Raw genomic sequence first — 26,147 nt, forward strand, 5'->3', positions numbered from 1 at the left:
CAAATAAATAACAAATGTGTAAATGTGTATGAACTGCATTGGACAGCATGTGATACACTGCATTAAGCTGAGGATGTTATGAACTACTGTAAGGACAATAATCACAGATCACTGGCACACAAGTATTAAAAATACAGGTAGGTAGGATCAACGTGTATTAAACAGAATCTGAAGACTTGCATGTTTTTTTCAGCTTTTGTGACTTCATGACAATGCCAGATTACTGAAAAAATGTCACATTTATCTTTCAAAGGTTTGTTTCAGTATTGTTTTTACACCATGAGCATTTTGATAAATGCACTTCAAAGTAATACAACTAGAGAAGCAGTTTAGTCCACTTTGATGTGTGTAAGTGGGTCAAGAAACAAGAAAATTCATTGTGTTTCAATGAAGTGTTTACAGAAAAATACTGACTTAAAAAATAATCAATTAAAGCAACATTATGTATATTTTTTACCTTAACACAGCTTCTGAATCATTCTGATGGTACAGCGTCTTCTAATAGGGTGAATGGTGTCCCTGTGTCAGCCACTCCACTGCTGCTGTTGTTGTTGTGTTTACTGTTTGCCTTAGTGTTGTATTTTGTGAGTTGTTGTGTTTTGTCCTGTTTTTTGGAGCTGTTGTTGTGTTTCACACTTCAGGGCCCCCATAATTACCACTTTAAAGCACATTATCAGGTAATAAGCATCTGCAGACTTTTTTGAGACTGTTGCACTTAGTTTGGTGGAGATGAACTGACTGTGTTTGTAGAAATAATCTCAGATTAAAACAGCAGATGTGTCCTGCTGTGGTCTGGACTAGTTAGCAGCAGGCGCGTCGTTAGACCTGGGCATTCGGGGCTATAGCCCCGGATGTTTTGGGAATAGCCCCGGATCTCTGTGCTTTGAAAAAAAAAAAAAATCTGATATAATTGTCTAATGGTGAAAGGTTTTTACGTGGCTGCATATCGAACGGCCAGCAGCCTCAAATGCGACATTGTCACCAGAGTCTGAATAATTTGTTGCAAATTCAACATCAGTGTTATTCTTTCCCCCTCTATGCGTCACTGATATTACCAGAGCCGTCTATTAGCCTACAGTTTACCACTGCAGCGTTTATAACAGGGATGGAAATTAAACCCGCCACCAGCCAAATGCGGGTGAGTTTGTGTGCTGGCGGGTGAACTGAATCAGTTTACCACTGTGGCGGGTTCATTCCAGTCAGATCTGATCCAATTAATCTTAATGATCGATATCTTGGTTAGGGTATAACGATGCGCTTTCCACAACCCTAGAGTTAGATCCGGACAAATAATGTTTCTGATTGGACCAAAGTGCCAGTTGGACTTCAGAGGAGCCGGAATTCAACATACGGCCGTAAGCGGTCATTTGGACTGCTGGATTTAAATCCTATTCTCTCATATAAATACACAACTGAGTGATGAATGCATTCATTGTGTCATGATATTAAAAAAAAAAAAAACATAACGAAATAACACCAAAGTGTACATTTTAATAAGTTTAATTATAGCCTACAATTATCAACATTCATGTCATCGCACATAGTAAACCGTAATTATTGCATATTTACACACGATTTTAATAGAGAAAACTCAGAAGAAAATTAACAATTAAAAGTAACTTATTTGATTATGAAACATTTTAACACTTAATATATAATAAAATAATGATAATCGAAAAAGCTGAAAACGAGCTGATGTAAAACAAAAAAAGAGCCGTTGCGATCACTGGTCACAGATTACCTCCGATCTCCTCACAGATACCACACACGTGTCCGACGTTTGGTTCCGTTTGCAGCTCTTTTGGACCAGCACTGTCTCCGTCTCCGTGTCTGCTGTTGCTGCGTATGCTTCGCTGCTGCCCACCTTGTGCCGCCTGCCGCGGCCTCTTTCCCCTCCATGTATTCTGCCCTCAGCTCCTCTGCCAGCTGCTGCAGGACTTTCCTCCTTTCCTTGAATAAGATGCGGGCATTGATCTCAGTCAGGTCGAGGATGTTATAGAAGACCGCCACTGGCCATCTTCGCTGACACAGACACCGAGGCAGTGCCGGTCCAAAAGAACTGCAAACGGAGCCAAACGACGGACACTTGAAATGCCACAAGCCCGTGTGGAACTGTGAGGAGAGCGGAGGTAATCTGCAGACTGTGACCAGTGATCACAACGACTCTTTGTTTGTCTTTGTTTTAGATCAGCTCGTTTTCAGCTTTTTCGATTATTATTATTATTATATTATATATTATTAAGTGTTAAAATAAAATGTTTCATAATCAAAGAAGTTACTTTTAATAGTTAGGCTAATTTTCTTGTTCTGAGCTTTCTCTATTAAAATCGTGTGTAAATATAGGCCTACAATAATTACGGTTTACTATGTGCGATGAATATTGATAAATATAGGCCTACATTTAAAAAAACGAAAGAACTAAGTTTAATTATAATTAAACTTATTAAAATGTACACTTTGGTGTTAATTCGTTATTTAGTTTTAAAAAAAAATATCATGACACAATGAATGCATTCATCACTCAGTTGGGTATTTAGCTGACAGATTATAGAGTTTAAATCTAGCGGTCCAAATGACCGCTTACGGCAGTTCTAGTAGTGTTGTATTCCGGCTCGTCTGAAGTCCAACTGACACTTTGGTCACGGGGGATCCGTTGTGTGACAGCGGAGAGTCAGCAGCTGCATTTTGCACCCACGGTCAGTAGTATTAGTAGGTGTATTGGTAAACAAACAAACAACAACCACCCCGACTATTATTCATTGTATTAATACATTTGTGGGAAGTTATTACAATAAAGATTTTCACGTCCCCACGAAGAAATTCCTGCAAATGTAACAGTTATTACATGTGTGGGAAATCGTTTGTTACGTTTGTAGTAGGCAGCGGCTCTTGTGGAAAATGTATTAGGCTACATTTGTGGTTTAAATGCTGCAGATTTGAAGTACGTTTTTGGGTTTATTGACGATGTTAAATGACGATGTTTGTCTCTTAATACCCTACAAAGCCTCCTGTAGGCCTGATGCAGATAGACAATGAACATTACTCAGTAGGCCTAGTGAGGGAAAATTAGCTTTATTAGTGATTAAAATATGACGATGAGGACCCCTTCCTTTCCCTCTTAAACTATGTTGAAATTGCATCTTTAAACAGCTAGATTTTCCAAATTTTCGAAATTTAAAAAAGACTCTATCTGCGGGCAGTGATGCTGGTATCTGACCTTTTTTCAGAAACGAGTAATCTAACAAGTTAATATTTCCAAACCAGTAACCAGATTAAAGTTACATATCATTGTTTTTTCCTTAGTAAAAATGTATATTTTTGCTTTCTTCTTGTCTCGGGGAGTGATGTCACGTTTGCAACAAGTCACATTTCAGCACGAGCTCAACTCACGTGTAACACCACGCAGCAACACAAACACGACAACAATGGAGGGAGGAGAGAGATGCACGTTTTCTAGCTGGAAATATAGTCATTATTTTGAGTTCCTCTCAGCTAAAGATGAGAATATTAATGTGTGTTGTTCACTCTGTGCTGGCGACAAAGTACTATCAAGCTTCAAGTGAGTTTTAAGGAGTAATCAGTAATCAGTAATCAGATTACTTTTTCAGGGTAACTGAGGCATCACTGCGCAGGGCTAAAGCCCCGGATGTTTTGCACTCCTAGCGACGCCCCTGGTTAGCAGCATCATAAATAAGCAGAAATGCCATATGTATGTCTGACACTTAGCTTGGCTTATAGCCTGCTTTTAACTGAACGACGACTTTGATTAACCTGCTTCCTGTAAGACAATCCAATAGAGAGTTACAGGAAGGACTGCAGGAGAGTGAAGGAGTGACACAATGGAGGATGTGAGTCACATCCAAACCCTCGACCCTATGATTCTGCGGTTTCTGTGTCTGGGCTCATGGGAGAACTAGACAGGATTTCTATTGTAAAGGCACTCTGGTGAGATCTGCTCTGATTGGACTTGCAGGAGAGGTGATTTTCAGCCATAATTCAAAAGAATATAAAAGGTTTTTGGCAGTAAACTGTGGGAGTCTGACAAAAGTGAAATATTTGCAGATTCATGCAAGAACCCAACTTTCCAGAATAAGCTATTTCTGTCTTACTGCTTCTAAATGATTTCCCCTTGTGTGTGATTAAAGAGTGATTTAACATCTTTAGTCTCCAACTACTTTATCATTTCCATCCAGTTCTTCGTGGTTTTATATCTCTACACACACCTGAGCTGCTTGTCATTCTTGTGTTACTTCCATCATTTTGCATTGACCTCATCCACATTTTTTCCGATATAGTTCAGTCGTGTTTTTCTCTCCGTCTGTCTGAGAGGCTCAGAGTAACAAACCAGATGTTGAGATCTAATGTCTGGGGGACACATTAGCTCTCCCTCCTGTCTCCCTCTACTCCTTCTTTCATCTACATTTCTTTATTTCCTTCCTCCACAATTATTTTCCACCACCTTTCACCTCTCTTCACCTCTGCTTGCTCTTTTCATCATTTACTTCTCCTCTGCTTTCGAGTATTTCCTCTCTACCAACACTGATGTTCTGGCTGGAGGCTAACATAAAGTGTCTGTGTTTTATATCATATAATAATATAATATTATCCACTTAGATTCTTGATTGTCTCAATAGGATTCTGTAAATGTCTGAACAACCTCAACCACATGAAAAATAATCAAGCTAAGTGTTGGAGAGATATCTATTGAAGTCAGCAGGCTTATCAGCTGGCCCCAGTCTGTCCTGTCTCCTAATATTACTTTAAAGGCCTACCTCAGTGGAGATGGTCCGATAATTTGCTCACTCGAGCACCACTCCCTGCTAGCATTTCCCATTAGGTTCCCTCAGTTCCATGCCTGAAAACCTATTCCAATAGACGGTCCAAAGCTCCTCTACTTGCAGTGTAAACAACACCAACATTTGGCCAGAGATCTGCACTCTCAGTCAAATAAGTGTCAGCTAATAGGACCACAGCTGCACAGCTACAAATTTGCCACAGCCCAGTGAGGTCTAAGGTAAGCACTTCTTTTTCAGTGTAGCAGAGCTTTGTAAATTTCACAAATCGCAATGTACTGAAGGACTTGTTACCTTGCAGCTGCAGAGCTGCGCAGAGCTGCAGCAGATTATAAGCTGTTGACGGCCGGCGAACACGCTGGCACTTTGGCTGTCCTCCCGCAGGTCCACCACCCAGCCACGTTCGCTTGAATTTAATCACCTCGAATTGTCCCTGAAGCGTCTATCTAAATGCATATTGGATTGTCCTGTAAGGAAGAGATGTACACTGAGGTGTTTATTTTAAAATAGCAACAATATCCCTTTTATTATTGTCCATGCATCACAAGACTGCTTGTTCTCAGAAGGGATAATTTTACAGCTTTTCCTCAGGTGTTCAGCAGCGGTGCTTTTAGTGGGGACTATGACCTGTAGTTTTCCCTGTAAACACGCCACCCTCTTCAGCTGTTGCAGTCCTTCCTGACTGGCAGGCTGCAGTCTTCTTGTGTTACACTTCACCTCTGGAGCCCCTTTTCCCTGTCTGAGTGCCTCTGGTCAAGAGAGAGTGGATGGGCTGGATGTCTGAATGAGCACACAATGAGCAGCCTGGTGGCAAACATCGCCTTGCTAAAGGAAAAGTTCTTCTTATGTGTGTATGGAGTGGCAGCTCTCCATGCAGACACTCTTCCTGTCCACTCTGCATAGCTCAGAGAGCACCAGCACATGTATAAATGCTCACTACAAAGTTGGCCACTTCCTTATGGCAAACCAAGTGAGTTGGTCCCCACCAAAAAACTCTAACTGGTCAGGGAATAGTATTATGAGAAAAATAAAAATAACACAAAAATAGCATTGGTACTTTTGTCTTACCTTCCAAAAACACATTTTTTATTTTTTACAAATATCCAACTCTGAAGTAAAGAAACTATCAAAGCTCTTGAGTTATAGGCAGGGACATGACTGGCAACAAAAAACGAGGCCCCAGTTAGATACACCAAATTTGTACTGACACAACATGACTGTCAAGCAAATAATATTTAATACAAAAAACAACAACAATCTGTTCATTTGTATTGTTTGTGTTATATGTAAAACAATTAACTAATTCCCAACATTTTCCTCACCAGGTTTCTGTGTACAGAAAGCACAAATTAATAGTTTAATAAATGAATTGATCACCTTACATCTAACTTTACTTCATATCCTACTTTAACAATCATTTAAAATACTGTAAATTAGTCAAGAATAACTTATCAGGTAAACAATAACATTCAATAGTACACCTCCTCCATCCTTTTCCTGTCCTGTTCAGAACCATATTCACCTAGTGTATTAACAAGTTATCTTTATTGCTATGCTGACTATCGAATAGTATATTTCTTATACTACATGTTGCTATGTGAAAAAGAATTGATAAGTAGTCTAGAATATTACTTCATTTAAGTTAGTTTTTTAATTTTACCGTCAAACAGGTTGGTCATTTTTTTAAAACACTTTGTAGAAATCTAACTGAAACCTCTCAAAATGTTTGTGCACACAAGGAAAATTCCCAAACTTCCTGATGACAAGTCAGCACCTTGTGACGTAAAAAAAATCAGAGAAACCTGTCCAACATCCAGTGTGCAGCTCCCTGGGCAGCAATGGTGAACAGTCCTTGCTCACAGACACCATGCATAATGTCAGAAAAGCTGATCACAGCGTGCTGAAAGCCTCTGGCAAGGACCTACAGCACAGTGTGGCACTGTTTTGCTGCATCTGTGTTGTTAAAAGACAGGAAAATAAATATATTCCAGATCTGAGAATCTGTAAAAGCTGGTAAGCTGCCATGTTTTAATGCAACTTTGTTGTGCTCAATAAATGTTTGCTAGTAAGTAGGTGAGTATTTTGTGTGTATCACAGCCTGATATATCTGTGATATATCTCTGTGCCACAGAGCTCCATAGTTATCCAAACACTGAAAACACAAAAACACAGCAATGAGATACTGTTGGACTGGTGACATGTTCCTTGATTAGCATAAACACCACACTGTAGTTTATTTTCACTTATGCACACCATCCTGCTGACATAAATATGTGGATTAACCCGCAGCTGAAAACAGTCCCCAACAAATACACTTTATCCTCCTGTTTGACTAACAATTGATTAAAACTACATTGGTAAACCATTCAAACAATAGATTTTAAAGAAAACGTTCAAACCTGATGTGTCACGGTCCAGCGGTGGCAGTTGGTGTTGTTGTTGTTGTTTTTTTGTGCTTTCCTCCTGTCTGTCTTCCCCACTCCCTTTTCCCACACCTGCTCCTGTATTCCTGTGTGTCTGTATCTGTGGGCGTGGCAGCAGTGTCAGCAGGAGTGGAGAGGCACACCTGCAAATCATTCTACTCATCATCCCCTGCTATATAATCCCAGTCTCATCTCCACTCCAGCGCCAGATTATTCTGCCAGTTACGGTGACTATATCGAGTACCTCAAGCTGTTGTGTTTTGCTTTGTCCTTTGATTCTAATAGTTCCAGGATTCCTGTCATGTTTATTCATCTTAGAACTCACCTACACGAGCTCGCCATCACATGTGATTTCCTCTGTTTCTACCCTCGTATGCAGAATCCCCAGCGCTTCGCCGCTCTGGCTTCCTGCTACCCGAGTCCCACCTGCGCTGCTCCCGGATGACTCCACCTGCCTTCCTGCATGCCCGCTTACCTGCCTGCTGAATTGTCCACTGTTCTCCTCCCATGGACTGTCTGTGCTCTAATAAATTCCTTTGAACCTTAACTACAGCCTCCAATCTCTGCATTTGGGTCCAGAAAGAAAACCCTGACATAACATGATGCCTGTTATTATGGATACAACTGTCGTGCTATGGAGTAATGCTATGTGGGGTCGAGGTGAAGTCTGAACAAATGAGTCATGAGGCTTTTGCGGAAGATGGTGAGTGATTCCGCTGTCCTGACATTGGTCCAGAGTTCAATCCACCACTGAGGTGCCAAAACGAAGAAGAGTCGCGCTACCAGCCTGCCAGCTGATGTAGTAGAGCGAAGTGCTCGCACTTAGGCATGTGGTCTGACCAGTGTTTGGGGGTAGACAGGTGCAGTTCCATTGATGGCCTTGAAGGCCAGCACTATTGTCTTGAATCGGATGCGGGCTGCAACAGGAATCCAGCGGAGGTCACTGAGGAGGGGGGTCACATGGGAGAATTTGGGTAGATTGAAAACAAGGTGCGCTGCAGTGTTCTGGATATGCTGCAACGGTTTAGATGCAGATGACCAGCGCTTGGACCAGTAGTTGTGTCACGTCCTTTGTGAGGAAAGACTGAATCCTGCAGATGTTGTAGAGGGCAAATCTGCAGGATTGGGAGACAGCAGTGGTGTTTGGGGCGTAGGACCGCAGATACTGTGAGATCCTCGACAGTGACTGACAAGCCCATGCGAGGGCAGTCTTTCCGTGGGATGAAGAGGAGTTGAGTTGAGTAAACCTTACTGAGCTTAGTTTACTAAGGTTGAGCTTGAGGGGATGCGCAGCTGTCAAAGCGAGATGTCTGCCAGACATTAGTATAGAATAGAATAGAATAGAATAGATTGTCATTGTTTCAGAAACAACAAAACACAGTTAGCAGCTCTTCGTTTTGACAAAATAAACTAAATATATATAAAGAGTATTAAAAAAGATGAATGTCGAGGAGAATGAGGACTGACGAGTAGAACAAGTTTCTGGTGGCACCGAGCAACTCAGTCACCATGAGGAGGGTCATCTCAGTGGAGTGAGCAGTCCAGAAGCCTGATTGATTAGGGTCAAGGATGTCGTTTTGTGAAAGATAGGAGGACAGTTGGTTGCAGACTGCGCTGACCCTCCTAAAAGGATCATTCCCAACCATACGGGACCCAGCAACTGCACCCGAGCCACAGGTGTCACCGCGTTTTGATAGTATTTACTGTTGCTGAAGAACTATAAGTTACCTCTAACGTTAGCAGGAGCTAGCATTAGCTACATGGTTGTAAATGTAACAACACATACGAACAAAGTAAGTAACATATTCAGACACACTAACCATTCTGACATGTCCTGCTGCAGCCGCAGAGTCTGTGCTTCTTCAGGAGCCTCTCCTTCTGGGTCAGATTCTGGGTCAAACTGATATGGTTGAACTACAGCATCTCAGGAGCCATAGTGATACATCCACCATAAACATTAGCGCATGCTACTGCTAGCGCAAGCAGCAGTCTCTCCCTGAGAGGGGCGTAGCAGGCAAGGCAAGCGTTGACAGACGAAGCTCATTAGCATTTAAAGGTGCAGGCACAGAAACAACCTGCTCTCAGTAGAGCTCACTTGAGTGACTTGAGTAAAAGAGAAGGTAATTAAATTAATCGCTCTGGATAACCAGCTCATCTCCTTGGTAGAGGATCAGGGTTTTCTTGTCATCTGGAGTTTTTGAATCCTTGGTATGCCCTACCATCTTTGCATTACATTGCATTGACTCCACTTTCGAGTTACAACATGCCGGTATGCGCACTAGTTTTGTGAGTCTCATACAGCAAAGCATGTAAAAACGGGCAATCGAGGAGATACTGAATACGTGTGAAATAGACGAGCAACGTGTCCACGTCATTTTACGTGACACCGTAAGGAATATGAAGAAAGCAGTGGATGATATGGAGGTACCAAGCGTGGGCTGTGTCTCAAACACTTCAGCTGACTGTACACGAGGGTCTGCTGTCACAGTGCAGCGTCACACACTCTCCTGCTAACACAAGGAAGGTGCGCTAAACGACCCCGGCTTTAAAGCGGAGAGAAGAAGAAGATGACGACGACAATGAAGAACAACATTAACAACCCACAAGAAAAGAAAAACTAATGAAATGTAAGTAGTTATGACATACATATATTGTTCTTCATTGTCGTTGTCGTCGTCGTCATCTTCTCTCCGTTTTAAAGCCGGGGTCATTTAGCGCGCTAGCTATCTACACATAGGTACTGAGCTGTGTCAGTCAACAATTAATTAGCCAATGGGGACGCTCTGCTGAAAAGGCCCGCCCACCCGAGAGGTTTTTGCCAAAACTGCAAACAAAAAGTCAGAGAGCGCAAACGAGACAGAGCTGCAGAGAGACCGCAAAGCTGAGAGTCAGCGCAAAAGTCTGAGCGGACAGAGACCAGCAGAGGGAACCGTAAACAAAATAATGCATTATTAGAAGAGTAAAAGACCAATATTTTACACTATTTGACAAATTATTTGATTGCAAGTTCTAAGTTTTATTTTTGAAATGAGTTTTATGTTCTCTCAAATTCCTGTTTTTGTTTGACATTTAAGAAGTTTTGTTTGTTTCTTTAGGCACAAATCTAATTCCATAAATACATACATGCAGTTTCTGTGTCGGTATATGAAAATTAATTGTGAAATTGACTGCGATGCAATGGGGCGCTAGCTAAAATCTTGCCTAGGGCACCAAGTTGGTCAGGGCCAGCACTGCAAAAAGTATCTAGACAAGATTGAATATTTAAGCTAAACTTCCTCACAGAATGCCTAAACACTGGATGTACAATTTCTTCTTCCTCGCCAGCAGTAGTTTCACAGCTTCTATTCCCTGGACAAAACATAACTTATTATGTGGAGCTCTGGACCATTTTGATGTCCGTATAAAACCCACAAGCTCTCTGTGGCTCAGTTCTGTGTTTATTCTATTCTATTTTATTGTTTGTTCCTGATTCCTCCACATTTTCTGTGACATTTAATCTCTCAATGCATTCCTCTTGTATTCTCCCTTTTTATATCTCTTACTTAACTATTCTTACATTGACCTACCGATTTCTTTCCACTTTTAACCAAGCCCTGTTTTCACCCACCATTTCATGTTTTCTTTATTTTCCTCCCTTGCCACAGACTGCTTTAGTCAAATTTCTGTCTCCTCCTCCCATTCCCTCCACATCTCCCATTATAACTATGCACAAATTACCTCTAAATGAGTGTATTTATATGAACCAAAGGTCTTAATCTCTATGATAACATTTCCTTTCTTCTCTCTCTCTCTTTCCCTTTCTTTTCTTCTTTGTACAGATATTTTAGTCAGTGGCAGTCAGGAATGCGATTGCAGATACCGCTGCTATCTTTAAACCAGTCATTGTGCAATACAGTATTTCTCTCTGCATGTGTGTGTTTAAGAAAAAGAGAGGGAGGAAATGCATGTATTACTCACATTGTGGGGACATGAATGTGCTTACAATCACATTGTGTGGACCTGACGCCCTTATAGGGACAAAACGCCCCAAGTCCCCATAACATTCATCATCAGTTGAAAAGCAGTTGATTTAGGGTAATTCTGCAAGTTATGTGGTATCAAAACTGAGAGCCCACACATGGTGTGGGGTCCGACAGCTTTGTGGGGACCAAACTTCTGGACCCCATAGCATACGTCACTGAATTTAAGGGTGAATTACTGAGTTAGACTTTAGCCTAAGAGTTTGCATGTAAGTCTTTAGAGTGCCCCCACAAGTAATGAAAAAAGGATGTGTGTGTGTGTGTGTGTGTGTGTGTGTGTGTGTGTGTGGTCCCCATACTCTCAAACATTTAGATCAAGTGGTTTAATGACAGACAGTTGCAGAGAACACACACATACATTCATAGAGCTTGGTGAGTCTTTTTGAATATGCAGTTGAAGTGAATGGGCACCTTTCTTCTGCATCCTACTAGGTGGTCTCTTACCACACCCCCACACACACCCCCACACACACCACATTAACATGAGGGTTGTATAACATTTGATCTGATCTCCAGCGGATGAAATCAGCTTTATTTTTACATTTAACATTCCTGCTGAAATTCATGCATTCTAGTCATCGTGTTGTTTCTTTTGTCTTAATGTATCTCATTATTTGCAGTTTTGTAATAAAAAAAACAACAACAACAAACACACAGTTCAGGTAAGATTACACTATTAAGATTAGGAGCTAGTTATTTTTGCAATTCATATTTCCTTGAAAGTTTCTGTCTTTCAGGTTGAGTTCATTGAGAGTCCATTGGCAACCTTGCATCAGAAACTGCAAGACTGGAGCAAAGGACCCATAACCTGGTCCATGAAGCAGAGCTTATAACTCCCTATCCGGCTGCCTGCCTTGAAAATATGTAATTCGTATAAATGTGTAATTTTAGGGCGTTTACTTTCTGTTTTGAGTTGATATGGACTGGTCTGATCTGACGAGGACTGGGCTGTGCTGAACCAAACCAGACTAGGATGCACGCAAAGTCTCACTGTGATGAAGTCTTATCACATCAGTCCATGATCTTATATGAATCTATGTGAGACTCACTAAGATGTAGAGGGTCTGGTCTATGTTTTGAGTATTCTCAGTAAGATGCTGACCAGCATTTGGCTGGGCCTTTTTTCCACCCTGGGATCCTTCCCGTGGCTCTGCTGCTTCCAGGAAAACTAAATCCAGTGCCAGGGATAATGTCCACAGCAGGCTGGACACACACAGGGTAGACAGAGGAAGGAGAGAGGAATAGAAAGAAAAACTGAAAGAAAAGAGAAAAAACTAAAATAAGAAAGAAAATAAGAAAGAAAAGGAAAAAAAAAACAAGAAAGAAAGAAAAAGCTTACTCACATCAATCTTTTTGAAATATTTAATTATACATTTTTAAAAAAAATGGCAAACTCGTAGTAAAACAGTTGACATCAACCTTGTCTTGGGAGGGTTTTTCAACAAGTGAAGCAGTGTGAGGCATGTGCAAGTTTGAAAGTGGTTTTAAATGAATAAACTTCAATAGTAGATGAAGCACCTGTACCAAAAGCTTATAAAAGAAAAAATAATGAACAAAAGTGAAGATAAATAAGAAACACGCTACGCTAATATAAAAAAAAAAATACAATAAAGACTTTGGCCATACATGACAAAAGGCTACTGCTTTGTTACATACTGAAGATAAGCCATTATACTAACATTAGATGCAAAACTTAAAGTATAAAGTGTCTTCAGTCATAATCAGAATCCGTTTTTAATGTGCTATTGAGTGTTACAACTAGGTTTTACCTGACATTATATTTCTGACTGCACCACCGCAGTAGCTAAACAACCAGAGGTGATGAAAAGCTATACATTTTTAGAAGCATAGGTACATGTGATTTGATGTTATAAATGATGGTGATTAATGAATTAACAAAGTGGAACTAATTCAAATTGTTTTTTATTTCAGATGAAGAAAAATAAAATCAACATAGACTGCTAAATTTGTAGCCTTTAAGCCAAAGCTGACTCCATAACTCTAATGATATCATGAACGTCATTGTCTGTTTTTTACCAAACTTGTCCAGGGCAACAGTTGTCACAAGGTGAACTATTGCTCCCTCTGACTAATTAACTATGTAAACTTGGAGAAGATCTCCTTTAAAGCTGGGGTTGGTATGATTGTAGAAAACAGGAAGAACAGCACAATTTGACAAGTATTTAAATGAAAAATGTGATACTCCCTCCCCCTTCAGGCCTTCCTCCAGCCACATGAATGCACACTGGCCTGCTGGGAGATGTGTTTTAATGGAATGGAATGAATTTGCTATGTTCAACAAGTTCTCTTAACTTTTTTTATTCTAATAAATACATAAATAAACAACTCTGTTAAATGCCACAATCATATAAACACAAGCAACATAGCCGTCACAAACATATCTCTGTTAGAAAAGGCTACCCTGCACAAGAGTTACTGCTCAGTGTTGTAGGTGTGCTTTAAGCTAGTGTTAGCCACTGAATGAGTCTGTTGATGTATGGAGTATGTGTATGCGTGTGGGAATGTGCGCATCCAGCAAGGGGCAGAGGGGCTTGACTGACTTGGAATGAAAAACGCCTTGCTCAATCAATGAGATCTTCATTGCTATTATGAGAAGTGAAAAATCTTCGGATCAATATGAGACTATGGCTGCCAGGGTCTAGTTAATTAATGGGAAACACTGCTGTTTCATCTGCAACTTCACTTCAGAGAATACTTTACGTGAGACATCAAATGATTGAATTTGAAATCCGTGCATTTTACAAAAATTTATGGTGAACCGAAAATATGCTTGGAGTTTTGAGTTGAGTAGCTCCACAAGTGCCTGTGGAGGTAGCCACCCAGCCAGCTGGCTAATTGGTTTGCTGGTCAGTTGGTCAGCCTGCTCCTCTGCTTATTGTTAAAGCATATTAACAGTAGCTGCTAACATTGCTCTGTCCATCTTTAATCTTTATAGTTATTTTACCTTGATTCCTAATATTTTATCAAACGTGAAATACAAACAATATCCTTTATTGGGTTCAACAATTTTATCTAGTTTACCTTTAAATTATACTGAGAAATTTTACATTGAGTGTCAGACATAATGTTGATTTACATTTGTGGTAACAGATTTAATTGCTAATTTAGTATGCACTATATAGTGATTGAGTATGTAGTTGGCAGTACTTGAGTGTGTGATTTCAAACAGCTGCAGTTACCCAGTGGGCAAAAGTGCTTATCTGGAAGCACAACAAAATGGAATCTGGCTGCACAAGCCTCTGTATTTCTGTTGAAAATAAGGTGAATTCGAGGCCTGTGACAGCCGCAGATACAGGATTTTTAAAATTTTATCCGTCACAGCATTTGATTTATTGATTGTTGTCACGAAGTTAAGAGATTCTCACCAAATAAAACAAAAATTGCGTAAAGAATAACCAACCCTAGCTTTAATATGATAATAAGAGGTCTCACAACAATCTCAAAGAATTAGAAATTAAATGGTTTTTACAAACTAGAACAGTCCCACTTGAAACGATGCCCTCTATTGGCAGGCACTGAACTCATGAAGGTCAGAACAGAAACCAACGCCTGAACTGTCGAACAATTTTTTTTTTTTTTTTTTTTATGTGAAATTGAAGCTAGTACATGGAAAACCAGTTTGTGAAGAATACACTTGATGTGGGGAAAAAGCTAATTTTCCTGAAACCTCAAAGTCTGGAAGCAGCTCTTCCTGAAGAATGGGCTTAGCAAGGAAATTAATGGCATTTTTAGTCCTATTTGTGTAGATAGGTGTGGACGGTTGTGCACTCATGCATGCTCAATTTCACTCTGACTTATCCACCAAAGCCTGAATATACAGAGAAACATACTTTTTCAGAATTCAGAAGGAAATTTCCATTTTGGATAAACAGACTAAATTGCGTATATATATATTTACATTCATTCATATGACCCCCGGGAGTTTGTCCTTTTCCAGATGTGAATATATTTGAGTTAACTACTGCTCTTGCTGGTTAAGACATGGTGTCACAGGCAAAGCAGCAGCTGGGGTCAACATAAAAACACATTCATTTAGACTGATCCACAGTCCTTTAGAAACAAAAGATTTATAAAATATTATGTTGTTTCTTCTGTTTTCAGCTTTTCTTCTCTTCTTCTATGTCCATTCAATGTGCTAATAAGCAAAAACAACATCATATGTCATCTGATGTCCATCGTCCCATGCATACAGTTTCTTGTCCATTGGGTTGTAAGCCAGCTGGGAGGTGTGTGCATGCACATTTGTAATCGCAAGGCTTGGCACAGTGTGTGTGAGTGTGTGTGTGTCAAAGGCATATGTCACATTAGCATAGTGACGCTCCATACTATCTACTCCGTATAAAACACCACAAACCAGGAAGCTGTTCCCGTAGCGACCACGTCTAAGACCTGTGCGGAAGGTCCGTATTGGCTGCAGGTCTCGGTGATGGAGGTGGATGAGCAGGATTACTTCCTGATGGAAGCCCTCTGTATCCAGAGCGGGGTAGAGCAGCCACAGGCCAGACTCATCAACAGCAAACTCCACCTGGCAAATACAGTATATAACATGGTAACAGAGAACCAGTTGTCTAAAACTCTGAAACACATAATTATTAAAAGTTTTATGTGACCTTTTTTGACCCTAAAGCGTTTTAAGCCAGTTCTTTAGGTTAACAATGGCTAACATGACTACTTGTTTGTGAAAGGCTCGTGGTGATGAACCCACAAATAAACATCATTCCACTCTCCAGCTCTACAGAACATTTTGTCTTCGTTCAGCTCACTGTTTTGGTTTTACAGATCGCAACTTTACACTTTTGGTTTACTTTCACTGCTCTCCATCAGCTACAGCAGACAGCCACGTTGAGTCAAAACGCTCTGAAAGCACTACCACCTCAGCACCAAATGGCAGCGCTGCAAAATAAGTAACTTGCTGGTGTACAAATTGAAGCATTTAGCAGCAAAAGAGACACATTTTTTTTCAAGAGTTGGTGGAGACCAAAACAGAGATAAAATGAGAATTAATATTTGACTTCAGTAAAAATAAATGATCATTTTGCTCTGTGTCTGTTGGATGTGTAGAGTAAGCAACTGTTTGCTAACAAGATTTCATATCAACTTAAAAGCTGATAATAAATTAGTTAGTAGTATTTATTCAATAGTCTTGTCATTACAGTGACATTGCCAGGTGACATTGTAGCAGTCCACACAACAACCCATATTCAAATGATGGCCCTCTTCCTCTGCTTCATGCTCAGGATGGAAAGCTCAAAAGTTATATTGCTGAGTTCCAGGCTGCAAGCTGTATAAACATAGGATATCTGACAAAATGTTATCATGTCAGTTGCTTATTTATCGGCAAGGAGGAATATCAGATCATTTTTCAAGGTAAATCAACATATTTGATAACCCATTAGCTTCTGTTAGACAATTGCTAATGTTAGCATTCGACCATTTCCTAGCTATCATTACTGTGTGATAGTGATGCAAGATATAGTAGTCAAGTGGAGTACATGCATTTAGTATCATCACATCTTATATACATAGAAGAGTCTCGAAGTGAGACGACTGAATGTAATCAAATGATTGTTGGCTAGGAAGTGCTTGAATGCTAACGTTAGCTGATGGTTAATCAAATGTGTTTTTTACATTCACCCAGATTTTCACTATCAATTATATTCTTAGTTGCTGATCAATCAGGAAGTGGTTGAATAATAACAATTTGTCAGATTCCCTACATTCATTTTACGTGCAACATGGAACACAGCAGCTTGACTTGAATATTTCAGCATCCAACTTCCCACCCTGACCCTGACATATGAGAAAAATGGCTGCCTTGTGAATATGGTCTTTACAAACCACTGCAACAGAAGTAGGCTACCTGGGTCAATATTCGTCAATAAATTGTTAAAGCAGGTAAAATCACCACAGATTGAGATGTTTACATTTACAATGTTTTAATTAAACACACAATTCTAGTTGAAAGTTCTATTTTGTTAAGAGCCTGGCAAGCTGATTTCCTCTGCTACAAATCCAAATCTGTACTTAACACATACAAATGAGAAAGGAATTGATCCGCTCATGGCGGAAACTAAGAGAACAAAATCATTTCTAAGAATGCTAAACCATTGTAGTAGTAGTGCAAGTAAAACCCAGGTATTTCAGTTTAAAGAATAAAAAAAAAACTACAAAAACAGCTCCAGCAGTTCATTCTTCTCCTCACACTTTTCCCTTTTGAACTCTTCAGAGATTTATGGTGTTTTTGTTCCCTGCACTGACCTTCTACAACCCTTTGAAGTGTCCCAAGTGTATTATGTCACTAGTAAATCATCAGGTAGTCTTTCTCATATAGTTAAATCACAGTTACCGTGCATATTTTAAGTGCACCATGGGTCTTACTTCAGTCTGTGTCCTGTGAGCTTGCTCCTCCAGTATAGCATCGTGTAGTGTGGTCCAGGCGGCTACATATCTGTGTCTCAGGTCATATCTGATGATGTCCCTGCTGAAGGCACGGTTGTAGTAGAACGCTCCATTAAACACGACGTGGCCTGTTCCAGTGAAACTGTAGGGCAGCTTGTATGAATTACTTGCCTGGCCTAAGCAGTGAGAACACAGAGAAACACACATGCAGCAGGTTAGGTTAAGTGTTACCATGACTGCATATCAAGGTGTGATCCACAAATCCATTTTCTGTGGAAAATATTTTTCTAGCAATATTTTACTGGCCTTTTATATTAAATAAACAGAACAATAACTTTTAACTGTAACTGCAAAATTGCTGGCACCTTTAAGTTAAGAGGGCTGATGAGAAACATTTTGGGAACTCTAGAAGTTAACTCTTGGATTGACAAAGTTGTATACCACATATTACTAACATTAAATATCTCTGGAAGACTTAGTCTAAGCTAAACTAGGCTAACCACTGCACCTTGCAAATGAGGACTGGTGCAATCGTATCTTTTCTAGAAGCTTTGTAATCCATTCTTGAACTGCAGTGTTTTCCAAGACAGACATACATCCAGAAGGATATATCTGACCTTGCATGTCTTCTGTGATTATTTCACCATTTTTTATGTTGCTGAAAACAGTTGTTAGCCATGCACTAGTCCATCATGCAGACAAAACAGTGACTGTGTTCCTGAATGAGTGGCAACCCTGAACTCAAACGCCATGTGTTTAAGCAGGGGTTGGTAGCATTTAGGTAGACACATTCCTACTGTAAATGCAATGGTTCCCCCACCACTGCCTTTAGTTTTAGAATATACAAGAGCAAAATGCATGTTAATTTTCCAAACAAAGATCTGGTGGACACATTCGCCAAGGTTGGACCCCCCCCACTATTTTAAAAACCTCTCCAAGAAATGAATGACCTGGGTGACCCAAAAAAATGGCAACTGATGCAGAAAGGCATCGAGTCCACGGGTATGCATGATTTGAGTTAAGATGATTTAGGGTTTATTCCCTCCACACACACACACACACACACACACACACACACATACACACACATTCCTCTACCTGATTTGAAGGTGTCCATGTCTCGGAACTCTAGGAGGTTATTGCCGTAGTGCCCATTGGTGAGGTAGATGACATTACCATGGCCGCGAGCATCTCTCATCCAGGCTCCGTCACTCAGGCCGTAAGAGTTCTGCTGGACCGGTTCGGAGATGCTGGCTACTGTGTCCTTACACACTGCTGCAAATAAACAAGACGAAAGTGATACTGTTAATCAAGACTTTATGGGCTCTATCTAACGCCTTCTGTAAGTGTCATTGCTAGTTTCAGACTGACGCAGTTGTCATTTCACTCCCAGTGCCCACGTTGTGTATATAGCAAATGTTCTTGTGCCCATCTGTGGTGGGCGGGAACACAATGCATAAACTAACATGGAATACTAACCAATCCTGTCGGCGAGTCAGGAGTTTTAGGCAGTAAATGAAGTTTATCAGCTGTTCCTCAGGTGCAAATGCGCATGTTAATGTAGAGATATCCATATCGTTTCAGCTCCTGGAGGATCGCTGCAGGTAATGTTATTAATATTACCCCATCAAAGATGTATTTCACCCTATTAATTTGAATGATGTTTTTATGTCCCATGACTGAGATCCACACACATACAGAGACGCACAGCAGCGCCCCTCGAATCCACTTCCTGACAGGACAGATGACTGTGAAACAGTGGGAGCAGAGGGTCCTGTCCCTCAGTGAAGACTAGTGCCACTGTTTCATAGTAATGCAAAGTCCTGGCACACCTGACTCCTAAAGGGGATTGGAGGTTACTCTGATTGATTTAATTTATGTTACGCCCCAAGTCTATGACTAATTTAGAGTCTGAATACAACCCCTTCATGCAGTGAGCCTTTCTTCGACTGGACACGCCCTGAACACACTTGTGCCATGCCCTTTTATACATTGTGTCACAGATCATTTAAATGGGGCCCTATAACTTGATTAGCATCCTGACTTATTTCAGTGATAAATATGTACACTCTCTACCACATAAATAGTGTTATATGTATCTCTACCAGGCTTTGTTGTGGTCTTTGGTTGGTCAGCAGGGCTCTCTGTCCAGCTGAGCCGACTTCTGGGTCTTGGCTGGGACTCTGCTGTGGGAGATGCATCAATGGGTGGACCTTTGTTGGCATCTGAATTTGAGGTGGTATGCTGACTGACAAGCACAGGAGGCTGAGTAGTAGTTGTAGTTTGTTGCGTGGTAGTTGCCAGTTTGATTGTTGGTGGATTTGCAGTTGTTGGTGTTGTTTCAGTTGTTGGTTTGATAGGAGCTGGTTTGGTTGGTTTCGTGGGTTTTTTGGTGGCAGTTGGGGAAACTGTTGGTGGCTGGGTGGGTGCAGGCCTGTTATTTGTCCTTGACAGGTCCTCAGAGTTCAGTTCTGTGCTTATAGTGCTTGACAGTCCTGCACTCTTCATGGGGAAAGTCTGGCTAGGTGGGAGCTGGTCCGAGTCCACTGAAGCTTTTGAGGTTAGAGTAGCTATAAAAGAAGGAACATCAGGGTTAAAATGAGAGAAGAGAGAAGTTGAATTATTATTGGACAGTTCTGTCTGCCTGCTAGAGCTGTCGGAGACAGTTACATCAAAATCAGAATCAGAATTCCTTGTTAGTCCCACAAATGGTGAGATGTGTGCATAACAGCAGCCAAAGGATGGCTCAAAATAAATTAACAATAATACATTTCTGTCCTTTGTCAGGTACAAACATTGCTTTAGTAATAACGGTGTTGCTGTGAGTGGGAATGAAATGGCTAGCAAATTAACTTAATTTTTTTCTTTCACTGAGATTGACAAAACCTGTTATGATTGTCAGGAGGCTTTGGATATATTCAGAATTGGAACACAGTGGCCTTATTCAATAGAGAACAATTACTACTATTATTATACAATTCATTACAACTCTAAAAAGCATGTCAGTGTATTCCAGCTCGCTGCTATAGTTTTTCAACTTGAAACTTCACTGTTTTGAATCAGTCTCCTCACTCTCATACTGACATTTCTAACAGGAGTGTAGGAAGGCAGCAGCTGTCTGTTGGACATAGTGATAGCAATTAGCAGCTAAAGAGCCAGATATTAGAATAATAGACCTACACTCATCAAGTGGACACAAAGGCCACAAGAGAGAGAGGCAAAGCCCCTCCTCTCTCCGTGGACCACAACCATGGGACTGTATTTCTGTAATAACTTTCCCAGCCTGTTTGAATTGTGCAATAAATGAATTACACAAATGATGTTTGTCACTTTAAAAGTTGATTTATTCTAACTCAAGAACTCCTTTTTGGCATATCAGCCAGGTCATAAAACTGACTTACTCTCCTGTCTCCTAACTGCAGTTAGCTGGACTTGTGATTTCTAACTTTTTCATACTTGGTGACGGCCATGTTGGTGTTGGTGACATACATTGAGCCAGATGTATTTTCACTCAAACTAAATGCTATTTAGTAAATTAAATTATCTTTTATATTGACAAACATCATAAATGTAAAGAATTGCACAAAAGCATTGCAACAAAGTGCACCAGAGGCAGAAATGAGGGTATTTTCTATTCTATTTTAGTTATAAACATAAAATACATTATAAATAAATGCTATATAAAATGCATATTTAGGATTTTACTGGTGACTGACAGCAGAGGACTGATTAGGCCTTCAAACATTCACATTTTTGCCTTAGATCATCAACCATCTTGATAGTCAGTACGGTCTACAACTGCCCAAACTCCACACAACTTGACAGGTTAGGAGGGGGATTCTTCAGGTTGTTGCCATTGTTATTGTTTTTCAACATGAATGTAAAATAAAAGCAGCATTATTAGTCATAAGGATATTTTAGACGTACTACTCTTTCCTTTCCCCATCTCCTCCTCCTCCTCCTCCTCCTCTTTGTAGCTCTCCTCCTCTGCCTTGTAAAACGTCACGCCTCTGATGACCACACTGTTCTTGTCTTTGATTGGCTTTTGAGTTCCGGTCCTATTCTTGGATGGCTGCAGTTGTTCCAAACCATCTTGCTGTTGGTTCTTCTTCAGCTGACCGTCATAATTCTTCTGCAACACAACAAAAGGGATCTGTCTTATTCATAAAGATTTGGGATCTTCAGTTACTTTACAGAAAACGGATATGATTCTGGAGTCGGTCCTGCTTATCATGTGTGAGACAAACATAGTCAGACAGTACCTGCTTGTTGGCATAGGCAGCTGCTCCACTTTTCTGTCCTGCACGCTCCAAATCATTGACTTTCTTCTTTTTCTGCTGGGCCTTCTTGTCTTTCTCCTTTTCTTTTGCTCTTTCCCTTGCACGTTCTTTCTCTCTTGCTATCTCAGTAAAATTATGAGCAAAAGCCTGGAGTGCACGGACAGGAAGATAGTATGTACGTGAACAGTCCATCCTAAGCAGGATTCACAACTGCATACTCAGAAACTACTTACAGAATATAAAGACTGGTGACGAATCTCAATAAATGAGTAGCAAAAAATAAGGAATGCAGGTCAGTGATTCTCTCCCCTCCCATAGGCAATAGTCTACCTCACTTGATGCATTGTATTAACACTAGTCAGGCACATATTCTTTATCATTAAGCATTTACACATTCCAATTATTAGCAATCAAGGTGACCGATAACCGATATATGGAACCAATATTGACGGTAAAAATGAGACTCTTGGTGTCAAAGTACTATTTTAAGATAATTCACTTGGCTATTTTGATTTTCCGCTACATTATAATTCCACTACACTATTTATTTCATTAGTCAAAAAATCTAAAAATTACAAATCTCCATAATTATAAAATGCTGAATAATGGCCCTGATAATTGGCCAGGCTGATAATCACTCAATCTAACCAAAACACCAAGACAAATGTCGTCTATGTTAAACCTAGATGTGTTTGAAAACCTACAGCTTCACTAAAATGTATGTTAATGTCCTGTGTGTGTGAGTGTGTGTGTGCATGCGGGCGTGTGTGTGTCAACATCCGTGTGTGTGCTCACTCTCTCCATGTTGTCCACCCTGGTCAGCAGCTTGGTGGTGACAGAGTGGAGCTTTAACAAGTCCATCCCATACAGAGAGCCCTCCAGCAAGTCAATGATTGTTGCCAGCTAATTAGGAAAGAAATAAGAGATAAATGACACCAATAGATATGTCCTCAACACCAACAGAAAAACAGTGGTAGCGTCTATGTTTACAAATTGTCTGTGTGTTTCTACCTTGATGTCATCTTTGCTGGCCTCCTGTAGTTTTTTAAACCTATACTCTCCCTCACAGGGGTTGACAGCTGAAGGTGGAGCCATGCACACACACTTTTTGCAGTCCGTTCCTTTGGTTATCGTCTCCACGGTGTAAAAATGGTCAGATGCTGAGGCCAGGTCGCTCTCATGAATACGGCTGCAGTCAGAGCGTTTGATTGGTCGAACAACACAGCGACACACACAGTCGGACCCTGATGACACAGTCTTTACTTTGTCATAATCTCCCAGCAGCTGAAAGAGAGGGACACAGTTTGTTTTTTCAACTTAGACCCCTTTCACACATGCACTGTATCTCTGGATTCATCTAGAGTTGATCTGTTGGAGCTGTATGCATGAACACAAATGTCTGATCTCCAGCGCCTTAGTCCTAAATCCAGGTCAGTCACATGTGTGAATAGAGCAGACAAGTGTCAGGAGTGAATTCAGAGTGAGCGAGTGGGTGTGTCGATGACATGTAATCATTAGAGCTGGTTTAATCAGCTATAACACACATTCAGACGTACATTGGAAATGTAAAAGTGGCGTTTAAATTGCTCATCATCAAAGTTCTGCACAACATCTGTGCAGAATGTTTCCACACTTCATCTCTCGTGCTTCCCATGGCTCAGACATGCTGCTGCTGGGCAGAGATCCAAAATGCTGCCGCTTTCTTTCTACGGCGGGAGTGTCGTTGCTTCATACTCTGCTCTGCTTGCCTGTTTATTACTTTCCACTCTTTCGTTACTATTGCCACTCAGCCAAAGCCTACAGAGTATTTTCAACATATGTAAACACATCCGACATGAACAAACAAATGTGGACAATATCCTGATCTGACTCCCTGGATATTGTCCAGAGATCATATGAGAAAGGCGCTTTAGTAAGGCTGCTCATATGAAAGGAAAAGTGACAGAAATAATACAATTAAAAGAAAAGTTGACCAAAAATGAAAATTCAGCCATTATCTATTTCGTTTTACATTTTAAAACAAGTCTCCATCTGCTTAAGTTGTTAGGGAGAATGCTCTAACGCTGTATTGCTGAAAAGCTCCAGAAATGTTTCGTGGACAATAAAACTTCCCCTGACTTTCCATCAGCATGGGGTGAGGAGATAATGACTGCATTTTCATTGTTGGGTAAACTGTTCCTTTAACTTTAAATGTATATCTGACACGTTCCATTGGTGTTAAAATAAAAACTGTTACATTGAACATTCCTGTGTAAGATTTCAATTCACATCTCCCTTCATGAAGTACAATATTTTCATCACAATTAGACTGTAATATATATGAAGCAGAGATACTTGGATGAAAAGTGAAAAGAGTGGCAGCATGTGTGGTGACTTGCAGCTGCAGCAGTGGTGAGCAGTTGGAAGAGGATAGCTGCAGGCGCTAACAAACAGCCACTTTATGGCTTGGACCACTGAAGGATGTTATATAACCAACCACCAGAGGGATGCAAACCTTGTCCTGGCACACACACACACACACACACACACACACACACACACCACTGGGTCTTATTTACCACGTCATTTAAGCTGGACTCATACTGTGGGGTTTGGATTGTGATTAAAGGAAAAATAGACCTAGTTTTGTAAGTGAAAACAGATGAGTCAAATACATTTACTTAATCTAATTTTCATGTAGGAAATAAGACATGGAAAATGTACAGTTAAGGAAAAACATCACAAACGCTCTGAATTTTCATGTCTTCACCTGATTAAGTATTCAGAGTTGCCACTGATCTGTCACCGCGTGAGATGGAATGGAGAGAGGAAAGTCTCACTGGTCTCAGGTTTATGTTCTGGCAATTTAATATCTCCCATCTTCATCCGAACTATGAGTTTTTGTTGGGCCTGCACAGTCCATACAGAACTTCACTTCAACGTGTACAACGTTTACTCCTGATCCAATACAGGCTGCACATAGTAATACATTATTAAAACGCCTTTTTTACTATGAGGAGTGCTGCTTTGGTGTGTTGGATGAGGCCGACTTGAAGAGTACCTCCATGAAATATACTAAGTTCATTTTGTACATTTTCAGATCACATTAGATCAATAATCTGTGTATGCAGTTCGGCGGAGAGGGGGGTGAGGGCGCACACCACTGACCTGGCTAATGATATTCTCTTGGTTGTCCACCTCCTCCTCCAGAGGCTCGGCGGTGGGCTGCTGGACTCTCCCCTCCGCGCCCACAACAAGGGTGTCTGTTTCGGGGGACTGCTGCCGCTCGTCCCGCTGACTGTCCTCCGCTCTGGCCGCGGAGGGAGCATCCTTGTCCAGTTTAACCAGCTCTGCTGCTTCGGTCGGCGCGGTCGTTCCCCCTGCGCCTTTGTCCGTCTCCAGAGCATCCAGTCCACTTACAGCACAGCATAAAAACAGCAGTGGGAGTCTGCGCCACATGTCTCCGCAGAAGAAGCTAACAATGGACAGCACGCTGAGGAGAAGTAGACCAGCCTCAGGTAATGATCAGGTAGCTGAAGCCAAGCCTGAGCAAAGTGTCGCCCACGTCCAGCAGTCCTCCGGGTTCTCACTGGACTGCAGACTGAAAACCACCGGCGTCTTCAGAAATGTCTTAACATCTCTAACACACCCAAAACTCAAGTTTAGCCTGAGAAAAAAACTTTACAGACCCGTGCACCTCTTCACAGCTCAGTCACTGTCGAGAGACTGGATCAGAACCAAGAAGAAGAAGTGACCGAGGGAGAGAGAAGAGCCCGGTTCTGTTCTGCTCAGTGCGACGTGTAACCGGGGAGCTGAGTGGCACCGACACAGGACATAGACCTCCACACCGGTACCGGTCCGGACCAGGAGCGACTGAGCCGTGGATGAGGGGTGCGGGGACAGAGGGAGGGGGAGAGAGATAGAGGGAGGGAGAGGGACAGAGGGAGGGGGAGAGAGATAGAGGGAGGGAGATGGACAGAGGGAGGGGAGAGAGAGAGGGAGAGGGAAGAGGGAGGGAGAGAGATAGGGAGGGAGATGGACAGAGGGAGGGGGAGAGAGATAGAGGGAGGGAGATGGACAGAGGGAGGGGGAGAGAGATAGAGGGAGGGAGATGGACAGAGGGAGGGGGAGAGGAGATAAGAGGGAGGGGTGATGGCCCAGGAGGGAGGGGGAGAGAGATGAGATAGAGGCGGAGGAGAGGAGGGCGATGGACCGACGGTGAGGGGGGACGAG

The 26,147-nt window shown here is 41.3% G+C and overlaps 1 protein-coding gene and 1 long non-coding RNA gene across 2 annotated transcripts; both read right to left on the bottom strand.

Moving 5' to 3' along the window:
- Positions 1-5,928: 5,928 nt before the first annotated feature.
- LOC115573362 (uncharacterized) lies at positions 5,929-9,185 on the bottom strand. Its single transcript, XR_003982261.1, has 3 exons — positions 9,037-9,185; positions 7,193-7,316; positions 5,929-6,945 (listed from the first exon to the last, which is right to left on the bottom strand). It is a non-coding gene; the product is annotated as an uncharacterized LOC115573362 (long non-coding RNA).
- A 3,402-nt stretch (positions 9,186-12,587) lies between these two features.
- olfml2bb (olfactomedin-like 2Bb) lies at positions 12,588-25,814 on the bottom strand. Its single transcript, XM_030404116.1, has 9 exons — positions 25,083-25,814; positions 22,947-23,219; positions 22,731-22,838; positions 21,918-22,082; positions 21,583-21,787; positions 19,761-20,225; positions 18,754-18,930; positions 17,635-17,831; positions 12,588-15,781 (listed from the first exon to the last, which is right to left on the bottom strand). The coding sequence occupies exons 1-9, from the start codon at positions 25,371-25,373 to the stop codon at positions 15,392-15,394; spliced, it is 2,271 nt and encodes a 756-aa protein (XP_030259976.1). The 5' UTR covers positions 25,374-25,814; the 3' UTR covers positions 12,588-15,391.
- Positions 25,815-26,147: the final 333 nt, after the last annotated feature.

Source organism: Sparus aurata, chromosome 21, assembly GCF_900880675.1.
Source record: "Sparus aurata chromosome 21, fSpaAur1.1, whole genome shotgun sequence".
In the NCBI taxonomy this organism is placed as follows: Eukaryota; Metazoa; Chordata; class Actinopteri; order Spariformes; family Sparidae; genus Sparus; species Sparus aurata.

Bases quoted from the DNA above. Each gene is read 5' to 3' on its own strand.
- olfml2bb (XM_030404116.1), bottom strand. From the start codon at position 25,373: ATGTGGCGCAGACTCCCACTGCTGTTTTTATGCTGTGCTGTAAGTGGA. The intron at 17,832-18,753 runs GTAGAGGAATGT...CTCACTGCTTAG, and splicing joins CATGGACACCTTCAAATCAG to GCCAGGCAAGTAATTCATAC. The intron at 15,782-17,634 runs GTAAGACCCATG...TGTATTTGCCAG, and splicing joins CTCACAGGACACAGACTGAA to GTGGAGTTTGCTGTTGATGA.